This window comes from Neolamprologus brichardi, chromosome 6, assembly GCF_056152115.1.
Source record: "Neolamprologus brichardi isolate AB-2024 chromosome 6, ASM5615211v1, whole genome shotgun sequence".
Classification (NCBI taxonomy): Eukaryota; Metazoa; Chordata; class Actinopteri; order Cichliformes; family Cichlidae; genus Neolamprologus; species Neolamprologus brichardi.
In genome coordinates this window covers 8,766,238-8,790,714 of record NC_142109.1, presented here as the reverse complement: position 1 = coordinate 8,790,714, position 24,477 = coordinate 8,766,238, and the positions used below count along the sequence as shown (strand labels likewise).

The 24,477-nt window shown below is 39.5% G+C and overlaps 1 protein-coding gene across 1 annotated transcript; it reads right to left on the bottom strand.

The window, feature by feature from the left end:
• Nucleotides 1–993: 993 nt before the first annotated feature.
• vav1 (vav guanine nucleotide exchange factor 1) lies at nucleotides 994–20,167 on the bottom strand. Its single transcript, XM_035913640.2, has 29 exons — nucleotides 20,032–20,167; nucleotides 19,682–19,777; nucleotides 19,471–19,587; nucleotides 15,871–15,987; nucleotides 13,834–13,892; nucleotides 12,151–12,216; nucleotides 11,595–11,703; nucleotides 10,919–11,014; nucleotides 10,433–10,501; nucleotides 10,210–10,313; nucleotides 10,014–10,113; nucleotides 9,803–9,898; nucleotides 9,634–9,702; nucleotides 9,458–9,544; nucleotides 9,278–9,363; nucleotides 9,055–9,190; nucleotides 8,843–8,952; nucleotides 8,203–8,304; nucleotides 8,005–8,099; nucleotides 7,895–7,917; nucleotides 7,693–7,729; nucleotides 5,419–5,555; nucleotides 4,587–4,652; nucleotides 4,294–4,325; nucleotides 3,014–3,124; nucleotides 2,168–2,255; nucleotides 1,855–1,984; nucleotides 1,305–1,456; nucleotides 994–1,219 (listed from the first exon to the last, which is right to left on the bottom strand). The coding sequence occupies exons 2-29, from the start codon at nucleotides 19,766–19,768 to the stop codon at nucleotides 1,166–1,168; spliced, it is 2,535 nt and encodes an 844-aa protein (XP_035769533.1). The 5' UTR covers nucleotides 19,769–19,777; nucleotides 20,032–20,167; the 3' UTR covers nucleotides 994–1,165.
• Between the last annotated feature and the right edge of the window lie 4,310 nt (nucleotides 20,168–24,477).

Sequence of the window (24,477 nt, the reverse complement as noted above, 5' to 3'; positions counted from 1 at the left end):
TTACAATAGCGCTTCATAGTATTATTATCACTTTGACCTTCACATGTATCTATTGAACTTGAGGGAGAGGTCAGAGGTCAAACGTGACACAATATTCTAAATCTTTATACATTACTTTCTAACAATACACACTATATACAGCAAACCAAGCCTAAGATACTCTGTTGTAATACTATTACTACTAATACTACTAATAATAATTTATAATAACACAGCAGTTAGTTACATGCATGCACTGTAAAGAAAGAGTAAGGGCACTTCTTCACACATACTGCTCTTTACCTTTTCCCTACAATGGCAGAAACAAATCATCATGTACTAGTTTCTCTTGTAGTGGTTTTAGTGTCAGTCCTCCACACTGGCTAAACCTTTTAACCACTAAACACCTACTTCGCAACCCCCAACCTCCCACTATGTTTGTCTGTGTTCGGTGGTCTACTGATGTTCTTGGTCTCCTGGTTTCTTACAGGTTGCAGACTGCAGTCCAAATAAAGAAAACTGTCTTGTTCATGGGCTCTTTTTAAAACCTTTTTATTTGTTGTTGTTGCTCCCTGAGCCTGGTTCTGCTGGAGGTTTCTTCCTGTTAAAAATGAGTTTTGCCTTCTCACTGTCGCCAAGTATCTGTTCATAGGTGTTTTTCTCTCTATTATTTTTGGGCCTTTGCCTTGCGTTATACAGCGCCTCGAGGCAAATGTTGGAACTTTATAAATAAAATTGAGCTGAACTGAATTGTCAGTTAGCTTTAGGTTTAGCTTTAACTTTAAGACTGCACCACATGAAGTCACATTTGCTGCTTTGGTAATCGGAAATCCGCTGCATACACGATGCACATTAAACACCCTTTTTTCAGTTTTTAATTTAATTTCACATGAGATCACACAAACACTTAAACGTGAGCATAAAAACAACACAGAGGTGGTGTTGTAAACTGTAAATTTCGAGTAGATATAATGATATGGTTAAAATCCATACATGAACCAGACATCATCAAGCTGGCTGAACAGAGATTTTATTCACATCACTAGACACTCATCACATAATCACAAGTAGCTACTGGCATTCTCGTTCATACACACAGCCACACTCCTGCATGTTGGTTAATGCAGTCCCTCACACAGACCCCTACACATAGAGAACGAGTCTACATATCACATCCATAGGAACATCAGCAGTAGTCAGAGTAATCCTCCTCCACATAGTTGGCTGGAAAGAACCCCACCTGGAAACACAGGAGCAGTGCAGGTCAGACAAGAAAACAGCAAATAAATAAAAAAATATTTTTTACATTTTTTCCGTGCTCTCACCCGGCCGTACACCTCTCCTTTCCACCAGCCACTGTGACCCTTCTTGGAAAGGATCTTGATGGTGTCTCCTTCCCGCAGCGAGAGCTCGGAGCGGTCCCTGGCCGAGAAGTCGTACCTGGCCCTTGCGACGCCAAAGCTCCTCATGCTGCCCCCTGTGAGACAGAGCCCACATTGCAGCATGGAACAGCTTAAAGGAATAGTTTTGGGGAAACAGTCTTACCCCATTCCTCGCAGAGGAGTTTTCATGAGCGTTATCATCACCACTCATGTTAAACAGAGTTAAAGCAGATTTTAACTTACAATAAAGACTGGAGATGGCAAAAAAAACACACATGCGGCTATCATAAAGTCATTTCTAGACTCTTGCTTTTGTACAAAATAAAGAAACATGATAAAAATGAATATAAGAGCTCCATGATCTGTAGTGATCTGCACTTCCACAACTAGGAGGTGGGTTGCTCTGTCATTTTGCACAGACATTTGCAAGTCACAGAGGACGACTTTGGTGATCACAGTGAGGACTGTAGGAGGTGATGGAGATCTTCTGTACCTGGTGTTAAATTGGGCATGTTGTCAGACAGGTTGCTTTGCTCCGGTTGTTTGAAAGGTATACAAAGTGTGGTGTCCAGGTCCTTAAAGTACTCCTTCAATGAGGTCTGCTGGTAATGTTGAATCATCTCCTAATATGGGAGGGGGGCAGGAGGAGAAAAGAAGCGTGAGAAGCATAAGAGAGATGTTAGTTGTGGTTAGAGAGGAGGAGCTGAGGTCAGCAGCAATCCAGCACTAAAGATAATGTTCAGCGGTAGGTTTGGTTTCTCTTGCTCTGAGGCAGTGCTTCAGCTTTATGACTGTGTATGACTTACTACTAGCTCCTTGAAGGCCTTCTTCTCGTTGATGCGGTAGAGGCCTTCACTAGAGGTGATCTTAATGTGTCTGATGTCCATGTTGAACCTGAGGGAGGAGAGAGGTGAATATTAAAAGCCACAGTCTGGGAACTCAGTCCACGTGGAGGCTGAACGGCAAACACAGCGATGGCTCTCCAACGACAGAATCGAGAATTTTTCACTTCTGCAAAGATGAATGGATTTTGTTGGCTCATGAATTAAAAACAGATCATGCATTTGATGCTTTGTCAGTCTGGATTGTTTCCCTTGGTTTTGAGAGGAAGTGATACTTCATTTACTGCACATTTACGCATTACACGTGTTTGGTAAAACAGCTCCAAATTTCCAAACCGTTTTTTGGATGAGGAACTTTTTAAAGAGGAGGTTTATTTTACAAGAGGATGACAATGCAGTATATTTCCTGATGAAGTTTTGTACGATTTTATTAAATTAAATGCTCCTTTGGTGCAAAAAAATGTCCATCCATCCATTTTCTTCCGCTTATCTGAGGGCCAGGTTGCGGGGGCAGCAGCCCAAGCAGAGCAGCCCAGACCTCCCTCTCCCCAGCCACCTCCTCCAGCTTGTCCGGGGGAACACCAAGGTGTTCCCAGGCCAGTCGAAATTTATAATCTCTCCAGTGTGTGCAAAAAAACCAGTGCTCTTTCTTATTGTTTTAGGGCAGATATGCAGCTTATCCTTCAACAATTAAGGTTTGAAATGCAATCGGACCAATAATAGAATATTTTAAAAAATTGCTTGTAATATGGCCATCTTCAAATCAACAGATAGATAATCAAACAGTACTTTAACTGATATATGTCTTACTTAATGCTGATAGCATACTCTCCTCCATCTTTCTGCCGCACGAGGAAGGTACCATCAGAGCGGGACATTAATAGGTTTTTGGCGGCAGTGCGGTCCATGTTTCCCGCAAACCTTCAATCACACAGAGAGAACAAGAGCGTTAGTTTTTATTTTGAGTGAATACTGTAGCCTCTGAAACATGAATTCACACAGTTATTTTTTGACAACAGTCACAAGACCAATCAAGTTACACAGCGATCAAACACACACTTTGTCATTTAAATACATTTGGCTGTTCTGTCACTACAGCATCACTTGGCCTTCTTTGACAGTTATAGACGTGAGAGCAGACAATGATTCAAATATGAGTGTCATTACAAAGAAACAATCATTTCACAAACAGCACCAAAGTGTTAAAAATTTAGGATCCAGACAAATGTGAAAAATGGTCAGTATGGCAAGCTTTAAGCCAAATTTGAAGAAATCCCCTGAAGGCATTTGTGAGATATCTCATTAAAGTGGGTAGCCCTAAAACAAAACACCTCTGGCTTCGCTCTTCGCTGACAGCTAGTGGAAGAAGTTTTGCCTTTAGGGGTTTTTACCAGAAAGACTGTATAAAGAAAAATGGTAGGTATGTATGCCTTAGTTGAAAGCCCATCAGTTTATACCTTAACCACATCTTAAAAAGCTATCAAATTAAATGTATCGGTTGCATTTCCCTGCACAAGCATACATAATTCTGAAAAATACTTTCAAAAGAGCTTTAAGTTGATGTTTTTCTCTACAAACTCTGATCAATTATTTTGATAATGGAAGAAAAATTATGTTGTCTGACTGTACATGATCGGTCGTGTCCACTTTCCTGTTTACAGTGTCATACTTTTCATTACCACCAGGTGTCGCCAAACTGACACATTTTCTAACACGCTGTCCTTCAGGAGGGCAATGGTGTGATTAAAAAGCTGTTTTTAATCACTACTTTGAGGGCTCAGAATGCCGTCGTCATCGTCATCAACACGAGCCTGGGGGCGAATCGCATATCACCACAGTGTATGGTACATCCCATCAGTTTGAGCGTTACAGTGTGCTCCAAACGCTGCTATTAAAACGCCTGTAATTTTCAGTATCGGGTTCTGCTTTTGCATCTGTTAACTACTACTACTCTATGTGTCGGCTCTGTGGTGTTTCCCACTGAGTTTTGCAAACACTGCAGCACTGTAAAAAAAATCAGACCATGGTTAACCAAGGTAAGCAGAAGCTCGGCGAGCGAGCAATTCTGCCCCGTTCCTGTCGATACTCACCAGTTGAAGCCAGATAGGTCTGGGGGTGGCCTCTGGAAAGTAGTGAGATCACAGAGAAGTCACATATAAAAAGGCTGATAACAATTTTTCATTTCCTAATTCTGCTTAATGTTTGTTTTCTTTACAGGAATATGCAAGCTGACAAAAACCACTTGGCTGTGCTAAATTTAGTCAGTTATTTGTTTGCTGTTCTGAGCTTATGCCTTTCTGGGAAATTAAATCTATTTGAAAATGTTGTTTTGTTTTCAAAATGGAAAAGGTAGGGTGCTTACTGGCTGCTGGATTGTACTCACAGTGAGGTAGGGCTGAACCTTTTGGTAAGGGAACCATCCCATTAGACCACTGGTTAGATTTCTTCCCTATGTCACATAATAAAAAATAACATTTTCAGTCAACCGATCAGTCACTGAAGGGTAAATCAAGCAATCGACCCCAATTGTAAAAATATTTACTCATATACAAAAGATAGCAATCTGAGGTAAGTCACACATCAAAAATCTGTAAGCAGAGGTTTAATGAGGAAGTACTGTGAAGCATGAAAGAGCTGGCTGACACCTGATTTGTGAATCAATTTTTTTTGGGTAACTATTAACAAAATGTTAAAAACGATTTCACTATGACATGTTTTAAGGTGGTGATGGATAAAATCACAGACACTGTGTTGAGCCCATTTATGCAGCGCTGACAGTGAGACGGTTCAAACGCATCAAGGTTTTTCACTCTTCTCAGCGCATGCTTTCTTTCTCATGAATGAAACTTTCAGTAAACTGTGCCACAGTGAGCCAGCGGGAACAAAAAGCACGGCCGCGAAACCTGAGCGGCTCTGTGGATTTCTGCCGTCAGATTACGCTTATTTTCCAAATCAAAACTGTCACACAGCATCGCGACTGCATGCAGATACAAGTGCAGGTTTGGCACGAGGGAGGAAGTGGAAGACTGAGACGCAGAGAGGAAAATGTCAAAAGAGACTGAAAAAAGACAAAAGCCTCTCACACCTACACGGTAACCACAGGAAACGAGCCTTGAAAAGTCTAAAAAATAATGCATGACCCCTCCCACCCCCCCTTCTTCAGTTTATTGAATGCAGAATGGAGTGCATGTATATGGCTATGTTTTTAGGCCTACCTCCCACCAGGGAAGCTCTGCGTCTCCGCGCGTCAGCTCAATGACGTCCCCTCTGGAGAGATGAAGCGCTTGGCCGAACCCCACAGGAGGCGGCGGCATGCCATAGTACTCCTGATTTACCTCCATCTTAGGATGTCCTGACAGTAGAAAGAGGAAAAATGAGAGGTTGTGATATTTGGAAGAGCTGCAACATAAGGCTAGTACTCCTGGAAAAACGAATCAAACTGGATCAAACTATTCTCTGCATATTTTTAAAAACTTTTAATTTCAGATAGACAAAGTTTACCAAAAACATCCCCTATCCCCGCCTACCATGATGCTCCGTTTAGATAAAGTAAAACTGGGCTACCATTAACCACACACGAGTGGGGTTCGCATTAACATGCATAAATTGGGTGAAAATAGTCCACAAACTAGTTAATGGTTGTCGTTCTGATATTTTCTACCTTAAAAGAGAGCTCAGAAAAGAAGACTGTGAGAACATCTCACACAGCTCAATCGGTAAGAATAAAAAAACGAAGGAAATGAGGGGAAAGCACTTTCATTCAGACGTAAGCAAACCATCCTCATTTATTTATCGGCCCTGTTATGCAACTTGAATAAATCGGGTTGGGGTATAGTACACTGATATGTTTGACAGGTGAAGCTAAATCACTTGCTGTGATGTTTCTGGGCAGAACTGGAGGGAGATAAACCAAGATATTGACCCAGGACTCTGATTGACAAAACAAAAAGAGTAAGAATGAAAATATTACCAAGAGTGTTGCTTTTATTCCAGTCATTACAACCAGTGAGTCACAGTTCAGTCATGACTTTTGAAATATTACATAAAATGAAACCTAAAAATCCGTTGGTCACTCCGTGTGCTTTCGTAAATTCCTAAAGTTGAGACATCGCATTACAAACATAAATCTCTTTGAGGTTGCGTCAGAAAGAAAAAATCTTCAGAATCAAAAAGGTGGAGCTATCTGCCATGCTTATGCCTTCTTAGTAAGGGAAATAATCTTCTTTTGGTCAAGAGGCAAAAAGATTAGAGCGTATGCTGAAAATGGATAAGGTATTAAAACGTGCATCTAGCGATAAGATTATCACCGTCAAAGAAAATGAATCAGACAGGCTGCAAAGTTTAGTTCCGTCGCATTTCCAGAAGACCAGCTGATCTCTATGCCAGCTCACAACAACAGATGACTCAGCAGGCAAACCTCATAAAGTGGGGTTATTTAATCCTGCAGCTGCAGCAAGCCACTTTGCAACCCACCTCCACCCCACTCTTTTTCATTCTGTGTCTGACGATCTCTACTCTGTTCTGTGCTGAGCTTTTGTTGCTGTTCTTCCTGCTTTATGCTTTCCACTTATGCACATGTAAGAACAGAGACAGCCATACCCTCTAATATAAATCAGTGCAGATGTAAACAATAAGACCCCGTGCACACAGACAAGCTACAGTAAAAAATACCTTCTTTTGACAAGGAAAAAATCAGGTTGCTCGGTCAACAGCCGCAAGCAGTTGGGGTGACCAGAGATTAAGTGTGCAACACTCTCAACCTTAACTGAATTAACCAGCCACCTGATGGCTCTCAAAAAAGTCACAGTCAAACTTATACTGACTGCAATCAGTCAGACAGATTTGTTACAGATTGTTAACACGCTGCGATCTATTTTAGTCAGTCTGCCCCAATGACTGCAATTCGTTTGCCACTCACCTCCCTGCAGTAGAGGACTCAACTGTTTTCTGCGCTGTTTATATTCCTATATGTAAGCATGGTTGGCAAGCGCTTGTCACTTTGCACTTAGTGCCTTATAGAAAATAGATTACCGTTAAACACATCACAATAAAATACAACCATACAGGCAGGAAAAGCAGACTGGGAATACTTGCTGATAATGTGATATATAACTATCTGAATTATTTATGGTGAACTCTGCTACTAATAGAGGAGAAAATGATAATTGCCCTGCTGAAGTTCTAGCTGTCCGACATAATAGGGTATGGGTCTTTATCAGAGAAGATCACAGAGAGATTAAAGCTGATGGCAGAGAGGCTTTTAAAAATGGTCACTATATATAGATTTACAAACAAAGAAAGCACTTTTATGATAACACAACTCACAAGATATATGAATTGTATGTAGGTTATAACTAGGGAAGACACATCGCTACAGCTTTATATTTGAGTGTTGAACAAAAGCATAACCTCAGAACCTGAAAGTCTTGTGCTGTATGCTTTCAACATAGAAGTAGGCTATATAAGCTGATATATTATGAATTGCTTACCAATGCTGGAATGACCAGAGGACCTTTGAGCTTTATTCTGCAGGAACAAAAGAAAGAAACGGTGAAGCAAAGTTTTGCGCAAGTCCCAAAGAACATCCATCCATTAAAACTGGCACGGACAATAGTGGGAATAAAAAGCCCAAAGAGGCTTTATCCACCAGCTGAGCTGGAAGTTTACAGCATGAAATATATGTAGACATACCTTCTTTGCAGAAACAGAATGATCTGTAATTTTAAAAGCAGAATTGATTATTAGACTAATTCAAAGCGGTGTTTAAACACATACATATGCATTTGTGCATGTATACAGACCTGAGTTTCGTCCACAGGCGGGTACTCTGCCTAAACACTCTTTATGTGCTGCCATCTTACAGCGAGTGCAGCGATAGCCCTGAAAAAATATTCCCCTGCAGACACATTGAGAAATGTTACCTTTGTTAACTTGTTAATACAGTTCCACAGGAGCTAACTTGTTAACTAGTTGGAGGAATAATAGAATAACAGAAGTACCTTAACAACATTGAGCAAGCTTTGCAGGAGGTGGTTTCCTCAAAGCAGTACATCTGGAAGTCATGGTTATTTGCTGTGGAGTTCTCAGGACTCATATTTGACCTGTAAGCATAAAGCGAAACTGTTTTGACCTCAGCTGGGGGGAAGTAAGCATTCAAACAGCTGCTTTTCAGTGACAGATACTTTGGTACTTTCACTCTGGTAAAAGTACAAATCATAACGTATCCGTTTAGAGAGACTGGCGATGAAAAAGCAGTCAAAGCCAGTGCAGTGAGACTGCAAATAATGTAACAAATAGCAGGTTGATGCGTTAAATCAACAACAGAAATCCATAAAACTAAACGTTTCCATGTCCAACCTTTTTCAGATCCGCTTCTTAATTTGTATGTTCGACAACACTAAAGTCCGTCATTACACAAATTAAATATTTGGGAGGAAAAAACCATTAACAACCTAAAACCTGCAGTAACTTATCCCAGCTCTGGTTTGCTGACATATTGGGGTTTTTTGAAAGAGCTCACTGTTTTTTTGAGTCTATAAGTCTGAGTATAGTTTCTGGAACTTTAGCTGCTAAATATTCTTCATAGTTCTCTGATTGCTGTTTTTAGTGCTCAGCTGTACGTCCACATTTAATACTCACAGAGCCATCTCAAACTGTTCCAGCCATTTTTTCTTCAGTTCTCTGGTTTTGAAGAATAAATCATAGCCAGACCTTCCGTAGCAATCCAGCAAGAGGAACAAATAGGACCACTGTTCACGTACAAAAACACACACACACAGTCAGTCCTATTGAGATGCCTTATGGCGATCTTGTTTTGTGTGTAACAGGTGTCTCAGTGCAGATTTGGAGACCTTTTTATTGTCCTTCTCTCCTGTGGTTTCATCTCGTATCTGGTAGCTGTGTAGTTCAATGATCTCTTTCAGCTCGAAAGTTTCTCCACTCTTTTTCTTACAAATAAACACGGCTTTATCAAAGAGGAACGCGTACCTGACAAACAGCAGAGCGCACACAAACGCAACGTCAAACAACAGCTTGTAACATATCAGATGAGACGTGCGTCAGCCACACACGCACCTGTCCTGTTTCGATCTTTTCTCTGAGCTGCAGATCTTTAGCTCTCCATCGATTTTGGGACGACCGTAGAGAGCTAGAGACTGAGTCTGAAGAAGGCGGACGAGAAGGAGGATGAGCAGAAAGGAAATACAAACAACAACCAAAGAGAGACTCATTAAAAATGAAATCGTGTAACCGCACCATGTTTTCTATGGAAAGCTGAAATGTGGTGATTTGCTTGATGATCTCATTGTCTCGTTTCACCTCATTAACACTCTGCGCCAGATCCTGGAAACACACACACATGCATGCACGAGGATTAAGTATCATACATTCAGGTTACATACAAGTAGAGATACACAAATACACACACTTACTCTCATGGCATCTAGAGCTGTTCGCAGGTTCTCCTTCTCTGTTGAGTCAGTGGTGTGTTTTACCAGCTCCTGCAGACACAAGCAAGCCACGGCAAATTAAAGCTGCTGGATAAAACCAACTGGAAACTGAAGATACAGTAAGTACCATGTATGAAGTATAAACACATGCCTGTAATAGCAGGTGGTATTTGAGGACTCTCTGCATGGGGACCATGAGTAAATCTCGTAGAGAAAAACGTCCACTGTTCGCTCTCTTTGAACACTCCTGAGAGACAGACAGACAGAGAGAACTAGTATTAAACAACAAGAAATGTTGATCAAATAAATTTGCATGAAGTCATTTAAATATGTCTAAAATGGAGCGTGTGTTTCCTCCTCGCCTCCAGTTTCATCCTGATATCCTCCCTCGCATTTGAAAGCTTGTCAAGGTGTTTTGTTGCCGCCTCCACCTGACTGCAGTAACGACCGTACAGTAACAGCCTGGCGAGAGATGGGATACATAAACATATTTTTCATACATTTGTTTGTAAGAGAAACAAGTGGATCTGTGTGTGTGTCTCTGCATGAGCAATATACCTCTCCTTGTAGTTCAGAAACACCTGGAACAGATTCCTGGCTCCATTATTTAGGATAGAGTTCTGAACTTCTTCTAGCAATTCAGAATGGGTCTTATTCAAATCCTACACACCCACCCACCCACCCACACACACACACACACACACACACACACACTATGTAAACAAAGGTTTTCCATGAGGTGGGTATATCATGCAGGTATAGAGGTAAACACCTTCTTTACCTGTACGTTGATGAAGATACTTTCAATGTCGTGTGGCTGGAGAAACCTTTGAAGAGGCTTCATAAAGTGCTGCACAGAAGAGCGAGTATGAGTGTTATTTTTAATTTTTTTTGTGCATGAGTTCTCTATACTTGTGTGCTTGTGATGTATGATGAAGAATTGAAAGAGGTGTGGAACAGGTGTATAAAAAGTGATGTCGTTACTTACGGAAAAATGTTTTTTTGCAAATTTGTGATTTTTATTTCACAGAAATTCAGATTTCTTTTTTTAATGTGTGAGCTTTGAATTTCAGAAATATTAAAACATTTTTGTGTTAAATTTAAAAGATCTCAGAAATTCACATTCTTTCTCCCCTGAACACAACCCGCTCCCCCAGCTCCTTTATGTTTTTTAAGATGGGCTCTGTCATCATCATTATGAGTCGTTTTTTTTATTGGTATTTGAATGCACCGATCTTCTTTGATCAGACTGTGGGTGTGTGCACACCTGTAGTATAGATTGCAGTGTTTCTGAGTATTTCTCTTCCGTCTGTCTGATCTCCTGCAGGCAGCACTCTCTCTTGTCCACACCAGTTTTCTGCTGCTAAAGGGCACAAAAAAATGTCAAATGAGGGTTTTTTTGCTTTGGTGTTAAAGTGGCAGTAGTTATTTAAACATTAACAGAGAAGTTTAATCAACCCCTATCAAAGTCAAACAGAAAACGTTGGCACATAGGCTCTGAGGCACTGTGGTTCCTTGACCCACAAAGACTTTCAAAAATCAAAGGAGGTCTTAAGAACATTAATAAGATTGGAAAGACGAAGAAAAATTATTATTCCTGCTACACAAAATTGTACTTAATATTTCAAACTGTCCTTCTTGCTCTTTTCTTACTGAATAATTCAGACTAAAAGGTTTCAAAAAATTTTAAATAACATGCTTCGGGTGAAGCTGTATACATTAGACATCTGCAAGTAAAACTCTAATCTGATTAAGAGTCTTTGATATGCGGACTACTCTGCCTCCCGAGTCATAACTTCACATGAGTTGATAAGAAATGCAGTGAAACCCAGATTTTAGTGCAGAAGTACTTTGTTGGAAGACCTGCAAAGTTTGCAGGTTGCAAGTGAAGGTTAACACCCTCCTTTTTGTTGCAGGTTACAGGTCACATGGGAGCCACTCACAGTTTCAGGCGGTTCATCTGTCCTCATCAAGTCTTCATAGATCTCATCTCCTTCGTTCTCCTCATCCTCCACAAAGTCGTACAAGTCATCATCTTCATCCACTGTATCACTAATACACAAAACACATGCAAAGTACTTACTGTTATCACCTTTGGCTTTTTTTCTTAAATATATCTGTGCTGTATACGGAGCGTCACTACCTGTACACCACCTGTATAGCTGGTGGAATATAACATTTCTCCACTTGCAATAAACCATCACATCTCCCAATTTGATTCAATTAAAATTCAAAATGTCCTGACATGACTCTTAAATTTAATTCTTAAAAGTAAAATAATGCAGAATTTTTGCTGGTAGTTTTCTGTTTGAGTATTTTGAACTTTTCTACAGGTCAAAATGTGGCATTATGAAAGCATTTCCTTGTGAAGATGTTAAAGTTTTACATGAAAATCCTCAAATCATACAGCCACACAACAAAAAGAAAGAGAGAAAAATTGTCAGCTATTTAAAACAATCTCTCTCCCTCCATTTAGACATTATAGAGAAAAAGGCTTACTCTATCTGGTCAGACAGGCCACTGTAGATCTCCTCATCAAGAGTGCATCCCTCTAAAGGAAAAGGCCTGTTTGAAGGGAAGGTGAGTGTGTTAAAGCAGCAAAAAAGAGAGTGAAAATTACAACTGAATAAAGGTTAATATAATGTGAGTAATTAAGCATGAATCTAGGTTCCAGGCTGAAGGACAAAACACTATTACTGTGGTGCTGACTTCCTGATGAGCCGGCGTATTTAACGGTAATGGAAAGGATTTAAAATTTTAAGTGCCCAGAAATCTAACAAAAACCTGTTATGCTCAAAATATAAAGATTAAATGCCACTTACAGTAAATTAATGAGTTACAAAACTTGAAACTTTCAGGAACGTTCTGTCAAGTTAAGAAACAACAGTCTTATCTGGCACTGAGGAAGTGCTGTTATCTGCTACACCAACTTTCAGCCTAACAAAAAAAAACAGCCACAAGCCTCTGGTCCATATAACCAATTTCACTTGTATAAATATTATATTCTCGCTTTTAGGGTTTAGACCAACAAAAAAGTAATCCCAAGTAAGCACTTTCACATCCACGTGGTAGAATAAGGGTATAATTTCATGTTGTGCAATAAACCATTTGAGACTAGTTATTTAAAACTCCATAATTTCCACATTTCTACAGAAAACATTTATGATTATGACATTTATTATAAAAAAAAAGGTTGACCATCTTAAATAAGTTACTTCTCCCTTCTCTGCCAACGCATCTGTTTTCTTTCTGCCAGCAACGAAATCGTCTGTGTGATTTCTATAAGCCCCAAATATTTCAAGGAAGCAAACAGACAAATAATAAATGCTTCACACTAACAGATAACACACACATCAGATAATTAATAAAATAATACAAATTAAAAAATGCAGATATAGCTTTTTACAATTGCATTTAAAGGGGACCTATAAAGCCATTTGTTGCTACGTTTGGCTCTGGATGACCTCAGTGAGATCGCATTAAAGGTAGGCCGATCCAAATATCGGCACCAACAATAGTATTGGTATCAAATCGATAGTAGCATGATGGAGCATAGAAACAATGTATCGATTCTAAGTCCAGTATGGAATCGACTGTTTTAAATTAATTCTTTTTTGGGAAATGAGAGAATATTCCTCGGACATGCACCATGAAAAATGTCTGAAACTTTTTGTGTTGACTGTCACATCTATTTTATTTGTAGCTTATAGCCCATTTACACAACAGAAGATGACCCAAAGTGCTTTGGAGCCTGGCACATTTAAATACCCCAAAAGCTGAAAGTTGTGTTTTGTTGTGTTAACCCATTATTGTGGAAAGTAAAACTTACGGTGATTTGGTGGTCATTAAAATGTGTTCAGAATTTGCGAACTGATGATGATTCATCTAAAACTTCATGACACACTGCTCTCCCATAGATGAGCTGCCTTTATAAGTTTTGGGTATTGCTACTGGTATTGGCAGTACTGTATTTATTTGGCATGAGATCAACACCAAAATTTCCAGTATTGCACAACACTGGATCAGATATCCTGAATATGATTAGGATATGGGGGCTTATCGTAAGAAAGTCGCCTTCAAAGGATCGAAGGTGATAGTCTAAGAATACAAGCATGGACTTAGCAGTAAGCACAAGTGGTCCCTTTAAACTTCAATTTTAATTACAGGCAGGAATGTACTTACTGAAATCCTCTTTGGACAGCAATGGACGAATGAGACAGGGTGGACAACGTATCTATGACCTTACACAGACAGAAACACACAAAGAAGTATAGTACGAATTAACAATCTTGTACAGAGTGTGGGAACACACACTGGCAGAGAAACTGTAAAACTGTTTAACACTTTAAATGTGAACACTAAATAATTACCTAGTTTCACTCTCGCTCTGTTTGACAGTTCAATTAAAAAGAGCGTAATCACGGTGGGTGTTGAAATTTCATGTGAAATGTGATCAGAAACATACAAAAACAGTGGTTAAAATGAAAGTGAACGCTCTTTGTTTAAAGGAAAGCATGTATTAGTGAGTTTAAATGTTGGTTTATAACTTACTAACCAAGTAAGTAAGGGGCAGTTTGTTTTTGTCACACATTTTGAGCTTCTTTGACACGCTTTTTCACTTTTCAGCATTGTTTTCTTTCTGCGTGATGCCACTTGACTTGTTTCAGCTGAAACTTGTCTTCCAACACTTCTGGTTAGGTTAAAAAAAGGACTAAGGAATACATTTCTCAGTCAGCATTTTTCGGTCTAATTTCTGCTTTCATTCAAGACAGCAAAAAAGAGTAAAGATGCAACAAGAAGTGAAAGTCTGTGGTTCTGAGAAGTCCTGTGGAAAGAAAATCAGTGAACTAATTCAAACTGCTATCTTATTAGCAGAGAATTCAATAGAAAACACTAATTAGCTTTCTGATGAAGTGGTGGTTAAAAAAGATGCACACAGCTCTGTGTGAGAACAGATGTTTCCCATAATAAAAGGTTTTATGCTTAGCTAAGCCCATCGTCTGCTTGCTTTCTGTTTGCATCAACCCCTTCTTTCATCCTTATATCCACCATAGGTTATCAGAAGTTCCACTTAAGAGAAATGTCTATGTTAAATCTTGAGATGATGGCTAGAAACCACTGAACTAAGCTATATTTGTGATGTAAGCTCTGCTATAACAGCAAAGTAGAGCTCACACACTGACGGGTAAGCGTTAGCAGTTTAATAAAGCAATAGATTATAATAAGATATCTCTCGGAGCAGGTTTTGTGCCGATGGACTTTATTTACTTGTGTACAGGCTCTACCACACCCATGTTTTCTACATTAAATTGTTATGGGCGACTGAGTGGAAGCTGCAAAGTGGAACGAGAAGCTTAGTGACAGTAACACACTGTAAAGTTGATGAAATGACCCCTCCCCCTCCAAAAATAAAATGTCCTGATGACTCATTTTGAGGACATGGCTTCATCTTAGCTTGCACAGACAAAAAAAAGTGCTCATTTCAAATCCACTCTTGGTTGCTTTAAATCGCTGCACTGCATAGAAAGTGAAAGAGAACTGTGGAGTACTGCATTCATGCCTTTGCTCTGACACTTCACATTAGAAAATCACCAAGCTACTTCCTGTTAGGGCTTTGTGGGTGTCTGCAAGCTGCAGTAAGGCGTTAGGACTTCATGCTTCACTTCAGACGTCTGCCGTAATGACTGAGCTACGAGTGCATAATGAGTTCCCCTTTCAGGTACAATTTTGGGTTCTTCAGATGTTTAAATTTTTATTCATTGTGTAACCATCAGGAAGAGATTTCATCCGTGCAAGATACAGCAAATAAATGAGTGCCACAAATGATGGCCTGGACCTGATCTCAAACTCAGTCAAACAGAGTCAGCCTGAGACAGCACGATGGGACACTGAGGCAAACTAAATCTACAGGAGAACTGTAGTGCGGTTCTCCAAAGTGCAAGAGTGCCTGGAGAATTTGTTTCAAAAGCAAACGTAAAATGTGGTCACAACATGAATGTAGTTTTTCCTGTTTACTACATTTAGTGTAAAGTTCTTTCTTTGGAGCTTTTAGCCTTCATTGTGATAGCGCAGTGGAGAGAAGAAAGGAAGGGTGAGGAGAGAGAAGACACGTGCTGGATGGTTCAGGGCAGATTCAAACCCAACTTTGTTTAAAGTTAATCAGTAATTAAAAATAACTCAGGGAATATGTCCGAAAGATAGATTTTTGCGTGGTGATACCTTTCCAAAGTCCCGAACATCAAACAGATCAAAGGCTTCAAATAGTTCGTTCTTCTTCAGATGAAACTTGTCTTGACAAACTCCCAGGAATGTCCGGATATTCTTTAAACACAGGAACTAAAAAAAAAAACCAGAAACACAATCATCACTTTTTTATAAGTTAAATTATTCAATTCAGTTCAGCTGATCTATAAACCAAATAACCATAAATATACATGTGCAATTTTTACATGATAACAAATATGGGCAAAGGGATTGGGCCATACCTCTTGTATTTAGGCTTTAATATGTAGTAGTGCAATATTTAAACTCATATTTAGTTGTTTTTGTTTTAGATGCACTCTGCTTGTGCAGTGTGGATCAGAGTGAAGCTGCATTTCCATCCCATGGATGTCCCGCACATATTGCACAACTGACAATAAAGTTGACTTTGACTTGATCTTTCATTTCGGGTGTTTTCATAGTTACAGGTGCATAAATCAAGCACTTAGCCATGCAATCTGCCTTAACAAACATTTATGAAAGCATGGGTTGTTCTAAAGAGCTCGTTGAATGTGTTGGTAATAATTTGCGAGATTTCTTCCCTCCTACATGCTGCAACTCGGCTACAAAGATGCAGTGCACATAAGGTTACAGAGCGAGGTCACAGAGTGCTGAGAGACACACGGATACATGGTGCACTAAAATTTCCAACACTCTGCTGACTCAATAACTGCAGAGCTCCAAACCACCTCTGGCATTAACATCAGCACAAAAACTGTACGCTGGGAGCTTCATGTAATGGGTTTAAATGGCCGAGCAGCTCCTGTGGTCCAGTACATTTGTCCATACAGTGTATTCTAGCCTTACTCTGGATCCTGAGTAATCTGTCAAGTTAAATAAATGTGTATAATTCAACAGACTTATTTCTCACTGATTTAAATATGTAGGTAAACACAGGTGTTGGTAATCACATTAATTAAGGCTCTGTACTTAATCTGAGAAGAACTCTTGATTAATATTATTAGTCAGTTCTGAAAAGCTCCATACTTTGTGTCTGAATGGCAGCCATGAAACAGGTCTACTGGGTTTTTCCTGGTCTTCAGCGGTGTTGACTGTATTTCTTATCTTACTTATCAGAAATCTATATTTTCCTGTTTTATGTTTGAACAAACTCCCCCCAAAAACACTGTTATAGTGATTTTTCACTGGAATGCCATCAAAAACTCCAATCTTTGTTAAACACAGATGGTTTAAGTTACGAAATGTCTCGTGTTTTTTAGAAGTGACAATCAAATGAAACGAGCAACTGATGATGCCACAATGGGCTCTGGGAACATGTGATCAGCCTTTATGACTGTGCTCAAATACTTAGTATATATTTAGTGTAATATTTAGTAGTTCAAAATATTAACAAAAATGTTAATGAGCGGATCCATGAAAACAGGAACTATATTAACAAGTTAAAAAAAAAAAAGATTTCTCTCAATAGTTGAAAATAATTTAGAAGCAAATCAAAAGCAGCCGAAAAGAAAACACGTCTTTTTTAGCTACAATTGTAACAAATCAAAAAAACTTGACAAGTTTAGAAAATTGAAAGATTACAAATTAATAATAAATATCTTCAAAGCTAACAAGCCTGTTTGAGAAGGAACAAGCTGCTGTCTTTCTTTCAACACTTAGATTCCACATACACTTTGTTACAGCCCTGACCAGACTGTAAATGCTAATCAGCAGCACGGACCACGTAACCATCAAGCACAATGAGCTAAAATGTGTGCCACTAAAAAGAAGCAGTTCGAAGGACATCTAAAATATGACTGCAGAAGAAACCACACGGAGCAGAGTGTGCAGTGCAACTGACATGGTGGTCAGACATATGCCGCTTTACATAACTTCCTGCTCGCTCTGTGTGTGTGTGTGTGTGTGTGTCTCTCTCTGTGTCTCTTCAGCAGTGGGAAATGCGGAACTCTAATTTGAGAAAAGGGGAAACGTTTAGTTCTGACTGATACTGCTGCACACATCATGTCACCCTGCCAGGAGATCACATTAACATGCAATCAAGTATTTGTTTTTACACTACTAAAATAATCCTTATTGCAAGAGCACAGACAACATTGTCTAATTGTGTAATTGTGTCAACAGGTGTGTGTGTGTGTGTGTGTGTGTGTGCACATTTGTATACGTCTGTGAGTCTACGTCACAGTGTACACGTCCGGCCTTCTGTTAATCAGCGGATGTTTCTTAACCACTTTTGACCTCATAGGATTTCCCAGAGTTTCCCATGCATATGTGAAAGGCCATTAACTCCTGCACTGTTTGCAGATCTCCAGTAAGGAGGGTCTTCTTAAGATTTCAGCTTAAAAAGGCCCAACATGCTCTACTTTAGGTTATAATATTCTACCATCCTGTCTTTCAAATGTTTTTAACTCATATTTGCCACCCTTCTAATTATCTCATGCCGTTCAACCCTTTGGTTTTTTGTTTTGTTTTTTAGCTAATGTGTTTTTTAGCTTGCATGCACTGTCAAAAGATTTTTTGGACAAAGTTGAAAAGACGAGGAAATGTAGGCAGGAATCAACAGGATTTTTTGAGAGTTATATTAAAAAAATGCATAGCCTAAGTATGTATTAAAAATGAATATATTGGCAATATATAAGAAATAAAGCCCTTATGTCTGTGTTGTAAATGTCCTGGAGCTAACACCTGGCTAGCGTAGTGTAGCAGAAAATGTGAGAAGATAGGAAGGTAGTCTGCCTGCTACAATCCAGAAAAAAAAAGGTTCACCTAACCACATGCCATACCTCAAAAACATTGCTTGTAGTTTGTGAAATCTCTGCAAAAACTGAAGTCAGCTGTTTCTGCTCCCATTTCACACAACCAGCCTGTTTCTTATCTTTATGCTAAGCTAAGCTAAGCTAACCATAGAATGGTATCAGTTTTCTCATTTGACTGTCTACAACAAAGGTATACACAAAATATTACGCATATTCAAAGTGAGGAGAAACGATAAGAGGTGAAAGTATTTTTATCATATCCCTTGTGGAGTATACTCTTCTGTAGAAATATGATCAAATTAAAGCACTTTCCAGCTGCCAGTGCAATTATGGTGCTTCGAAGGCGTTCATATAAGTCCAAAAGTTTCTAATTGTCAAATAAGAAAATACTTGACATATCACGAAGAGTCTTTAATCTTGCTTCGAGCACAAATCCTGAATTTTCCTGAATGAGCTGTGACTATTCTGGATTACAATGCAGCAATCTGTCTTTTCAAGTTGGTATCAGCAAATCCTATAAAAGTGCAGAATAATTTTTTTAATTGGAAATGTTGACAAAACCCCTGTGTATAAAGAGATAATTAAATAACAAACATTTTAGAGTTTTTTTTTAAACATTTATTTATTATTTCTCTTTGTCTTCTAGTTGTCTCCTTTTGTTCTCCTTCATTATCATTATCCTGATCACTACATGCTCCCGGATGTACCGATGAAGCATTTTCCTATCATGCAGCATCAGGGCCTCAGTAAGCCATGGTGGTAACAATAGCAATGTCCTATGGAAATGCATCAGGAAAAAGTCTGGGTGTGTGCGTATGTGTGTGTCTCTGTCATTGTGTCTTACCTGCGACATCTGTGGGCGTAGGTTGATCTCTCTCAGGTTGACAGCCTGAGGCAGCAGGTTGTTGAGCAACTGGCAGAGCAGCACGCCATCTCTCAGAGCCTGAGCCAGGTCGCACACCTGTCATAGCGCACACACAGAATTAATTTGAGGAACTGAAACGAGTTTGTGTATTCACACACAGGTGAATATGAATGTGTCGCTGCTTATTTACCTGTGCACCCTCCAGAGTGACCCTGTGGTTCTCTGGAAGAACTCGGCAGTCGATCAACCACATCGCGCACTGCCGCCACAGCTCCATCTTGGTTTTCTGAATGAAAAATAGAGAAAAGGGCAAACATACAGACAGAACTTAGACATGCGGCGTTCAATCAAATGGAGAGCAAAATGAATGTTCAATCAGAAAGGCGCACAGCAGACACTCAGCAATCCCTATCACGCCGTCATTCAGTGAAACACCTTTGTTGAAACTCAATGCAACAAAAAAAAAAGTTGCCGCTGTCTCAGTAAACCTGATCGTACGAGTCCAAATCAACGCAGGACCATTTAACCATCGGTCCTTACCTTCACTGGTTCCTCCCGGCACTTCTATGTGTTCTTTCTGCTGTTAACCTCCCGTTCTTCCTTTCATTATCTCATTTTCAGACTTCGGCGCTCTTGTTCTGTCGTTCTTCCGTGGTGGGTGTTCTGCAGAGCTGCACTGTGTTGAAGGCTTTTAACTTTTTTCCCGCAACTTCCTTTTTCCTCTGACGCACCCTCTCTCTCTCTCTCTCTCACACACACACACACACACACACACACACACACACACATACACACACAAAAAGCTGCTGCTGCTACTGCTGCTGCTGCTGTTGTGACAACTGGCACAAGCTGATAAAAAAAGAGTGAGACTTGATGAAAATGTATGTGAGACATGAGACAGAAAAGCAGCAAGCTGCTGGACTGTCAACAAACAAACATTACTTGTCTAGTCATCTACGCACAGATATTTCGCCTCAATAAGGATTTTTTATCCACTTTTGTGGCAGTAAAACGCTGCAGGAACCAAACACACGTCAACAAATCTGTGAAATTCAAAATTACACTGCAGAGTTCATATTTAATCTGTCCTAAAGCTCAACAGCAGAGAGACACACTGTCTATCAAAGGAAAATCCTCGAGCTGCCTAATAAATAATAAAACATCTCCTCAAACACTCTGACAGCACCCAGGGGTGATTTTACCCTTGTGTTGCACTTAAAAAAAAAATTCACAGCTGAGACGCCCCAAAATCAAAACTCATTCAGATGTAACATCTCACTAACTAAATCTTTACGAGTTTCTTTTTGTGCGACTAAAAACAGTGGAAGTACCATCTAGTGATATCAGTAATTTAAGCCTTCACTCATTAACAACAAAGCAGGAGAGCAGTATTTAGTCAAGTACAATTTTGGGATATTGTTATCCATATAAGTACTTCCACTGGTACTGCATTTTTACTCCATCCAATATACGAGAAGGAAATGGAATGGCTTTTGCACATTTTACTTGCAAAACATACAACTGTTGATTTCAAATTTCAATGCCATTGATGTTTTTTGGACGGTTTGTCCAGTTCATGGTGACAGGAAGCTGGTAAACCATGAAGAGCTTGCCAGTCTACAGGACGATTGACACAGAGAGTCAGACAACTGCTCACACTCGGCTTCACACTTACAGTGAATTTAGAATCACCACTTAACCTAACGTGCAAGCCCTTAAACTGTGGGAGGAAGTCAAAGTACCCAGACAGAGAGCCTATGCAGTCACAAGGATAATATGCGAAATCCACACATTGAATTTTCATGCAGTGTTGTGCACATGACTACAAATTTGTCACATAGTAAATAATAGATATACACACATAAAAATTTAAACATTGTTGATTTTGGCAATTTTGGGGGGCATTGTAGTTACTGTTACTTATCATAATAAAGATAAAATTAGATTACAATCCTTTCCTCAGAACTATAAAGTTGCAATATTAACATGTATGTATTTTTAAATATCAGATTTATCTTTCTAAATTTATGCTGGTGGTATGGCTTCTTGGAGACTTCTGAGTATTTTTCAAATATGCATTTATTTTTAAAATGGCCGTTAACTTTTCACTCAAATCTCTGTTGTGAGGTGGCAGGAAATGTGTCAAAATGATCTGAGTGTCTAGGTTAGAGTTGGAAGGGGAAAAAAGAAAGAAGTATGGAAGAGCTGTTTTGCAAGAAAAGTTGGTTTAACTTGTGGTGAACAGCAACCACTGTGGCCACAAGATGAAATTGCAGGATTACAGTAATAGTATTACTGGTGGTTGAGCAACATTAGGCGTTACACACATTTGACCCAAGCGTTCACAGAGGGAGGGTTTTATGGGTATTTCTTCTTATGGTGGCATAGTCTTGGTTTAAAATATATGGACCGGACAGTGAGCTGATTCATGTAGACCAGGAAACAGAAGAGAAGACGTGACTGATGAAGGGTATGACGGACCTCCCTCATGTTTTAGTCAAGGCTATTACATATCTTAAATTTCAAACGGGTGCTAATGATGTGATTATGATGGAACCCTAAAGCCCTGGGTTGAGAGCTTGATAAAAAAGGCAGCAGATCTTCTGGAGGTTTGTAAGGCTGTTTCACAGCTCATCCAAGAGGTTTCTTCAGCTCTAAAAAGCAATATGGAGAGTCCCAGGTATTTAACCCCTAGTGGGCGTTGACCCCTTTGGAGGTGAACCAGGTCGTTGACCCCCTATTGATCATGTTAGTCATAACATGAGCTAAGGTGTGGAAAAAAAAGACATGGGCCATTACCATCACTAGTGGTTAAGGGCGAACCTACTGTGAGACCTCGCCCCCAAGCCATCATGAGACTTATTGAGGTCACCTGACACAAGGTGTGAGTGGGGGTGAAGCATCTGGGAAGACTGCATCATCGGGGGCTGATAGCTGGTTTCGTAAATTACCACCTGTATTCAACGCTGGTTGTTCACAGTGGACATAGATCAGGGGTGTCAAACATAAGGCCCGATCCAGCCCACTGGATAGCTCTGGAAAATGTGAAGGACAGCATAAATGTTTGGATTTTTAACTGTACTTTTTTAATGTTTTACTGTTTTTCCTACAGGTAAAGACCTCTCTCATGGCCATTCATACATACTAAGTAACAGATAAACAGTTACATTCAGAAATTTAAATGACAGAAAAGGTCTCGTTGTACAATCGTTTTTGCTTGTTTTTTGTCAATTAACAAAGACTTTCTCTTTTATAACTAAATGAAATGAGTGCATTGAGCTACCAGAGCTTTTTCTCTAGTTTTACACATTTATTTTATACAGCTGACAGATTTATTTAATTCACTGCAGCAGCATTTCTTTGTTGTGTAGAAAGACTGATGTGCATTCTTGAAATTGCTCTTCTTTATTTTTAATCTCACTGATTTAATGTATATTTAAAATTCTTTACACTGACAGAAAATAGACTACCATTGGTCCGGCTAACTTAAGTGGTCTGTATGTGGCCTCGAAGCGTGGCATCCTCAAAAGTATCCTTCGTCCTTTAGGTGCGTTTGTACAGCGGAGTCTCTCCTGTTGACGAGGCTATTCTATGTTGAACCTTGTGTTTATAGAGCAGGTGTTTCATCTACATAGAGGTCCGAGCACTCCTCACTGCCCTGCACAGCAAACACTATGTTGTTTAGCTTGTGTTTTGCCCTCGGGACAAACCAGTTTGTATCTGGTTGTGATGTCATTTTTGGAGAAAATACTTGTTGCTCTAGGTTTGTGAAAGCCTTTCACCTCTCATTCAGGGCTTCTTCAGTCCTCAAAACAAAAAGTGGATTTCTCATCACCCACTGGAACTCAAAGTAGCTGTGATCAGGACCTCTACACCACCGGGAGAAGAACATTATCTCTAATGGAGGATAAAAAAGGACAGGAGTACACACATGTTGGCCTAAATCAAATCAGCAAAGATGCACAGGAAAAAATATCAGAAACCAAAATGAAACAACTGTTGTCCTTTATGTAGCAAGTTTGTCAGAGAAACTACAGTTGCCTTTTTTTAATCTCTCAAGACTACTATGACCTGGATGACTGAAACTATGGTAAATGATAACCTTTACTCCACTGAAGATTAGGAAGTTTACCACCTAAACAGAATTCAATGCTGTCGAGTCACAAGACTACAAGTTTTCCTGATCCCTGGGGTGTAACCATATCAGTAATACAATATCGTTAAAACTGAGTTTTTCCTTCCTACTGTCGCCACGTGCTTGCTCAAAGGGGCTCATTTGATTGTTTTCTCTGTATTATTGTAAAATCTCAAAAAGCACTTTGAGATAAATAATTAAACTAAATTCTCACAGGATGTTAAAAGTAAAAAATAACTCACAATCCACATTCAATCAAAACGGACATCAAACTCATATCTTGCTGGAGAGAATGGTCCAAATGTGGAGTGAAGCCTTGAAACCAGACTATGCAAATAAATGATGGCACCCAAAATGTAAGCAGCAGCGTCTGACTATTCACACTCTGTCCACAGACCTGCTGCTGCTTCTCATAATGTTAAATTCATTATGCTTTTATCATGCTTCCTAGCATCCTCTGTGCTCCACTCCCCCCAAAATTAAGATGCATGTTAATTATATAGCACTAGGTTGTAAAACAAGACGCAAGATAATGTTGGAATAAATAATTCATCCAGAAGAAAAAAGCTTTTATTCATGGTGAAACGCGCAGGATGATTTCAGCCTGAGGAAATGAACTACTGTGAAGTCTGTTGGTACAGTGGCAGATTGTGGCTCTTGGTATTCTTGGGCTCACCTCACTAAAAGTCATCCATACTTAAAAGACCGATGTGTTCAATGTAACCCTTTCAGTCTTGGTTCGTACACACGCAACAATAGAGGGGGATGTTTCCTGTCAAGAACCTGGCACTGTACCACCATCATGGAAGATGTCAAGTTCCCCTTTATGAATCAAAAAGCGAGGAGGGTTG

Bases quoted from the DNA above. Each gene is read 5' to 3' on its own strand.
- vav1 (XM_035913640.2), bottom strand. From the start codon at position 19,768: ATGGAGCTGTGGCGGCAGTGCGCGATGTGGTTGATCGACTGCCGAGTT. The intron at 15,988-19,470 runs GTAAGACACAAT...TTTTTTTTTTAG, and splicing joins TACGCCCACAGATGTCGCAG to TTCCTGTGTTTAAAGAATAT. The intron at 11,704-12,150 runs GTAAGCCTTTTT...TTTGTGTATTAG, and splicing joins GGCCTGTCTGACCAGATAGA to TGATACAGTGGATGAAGATG.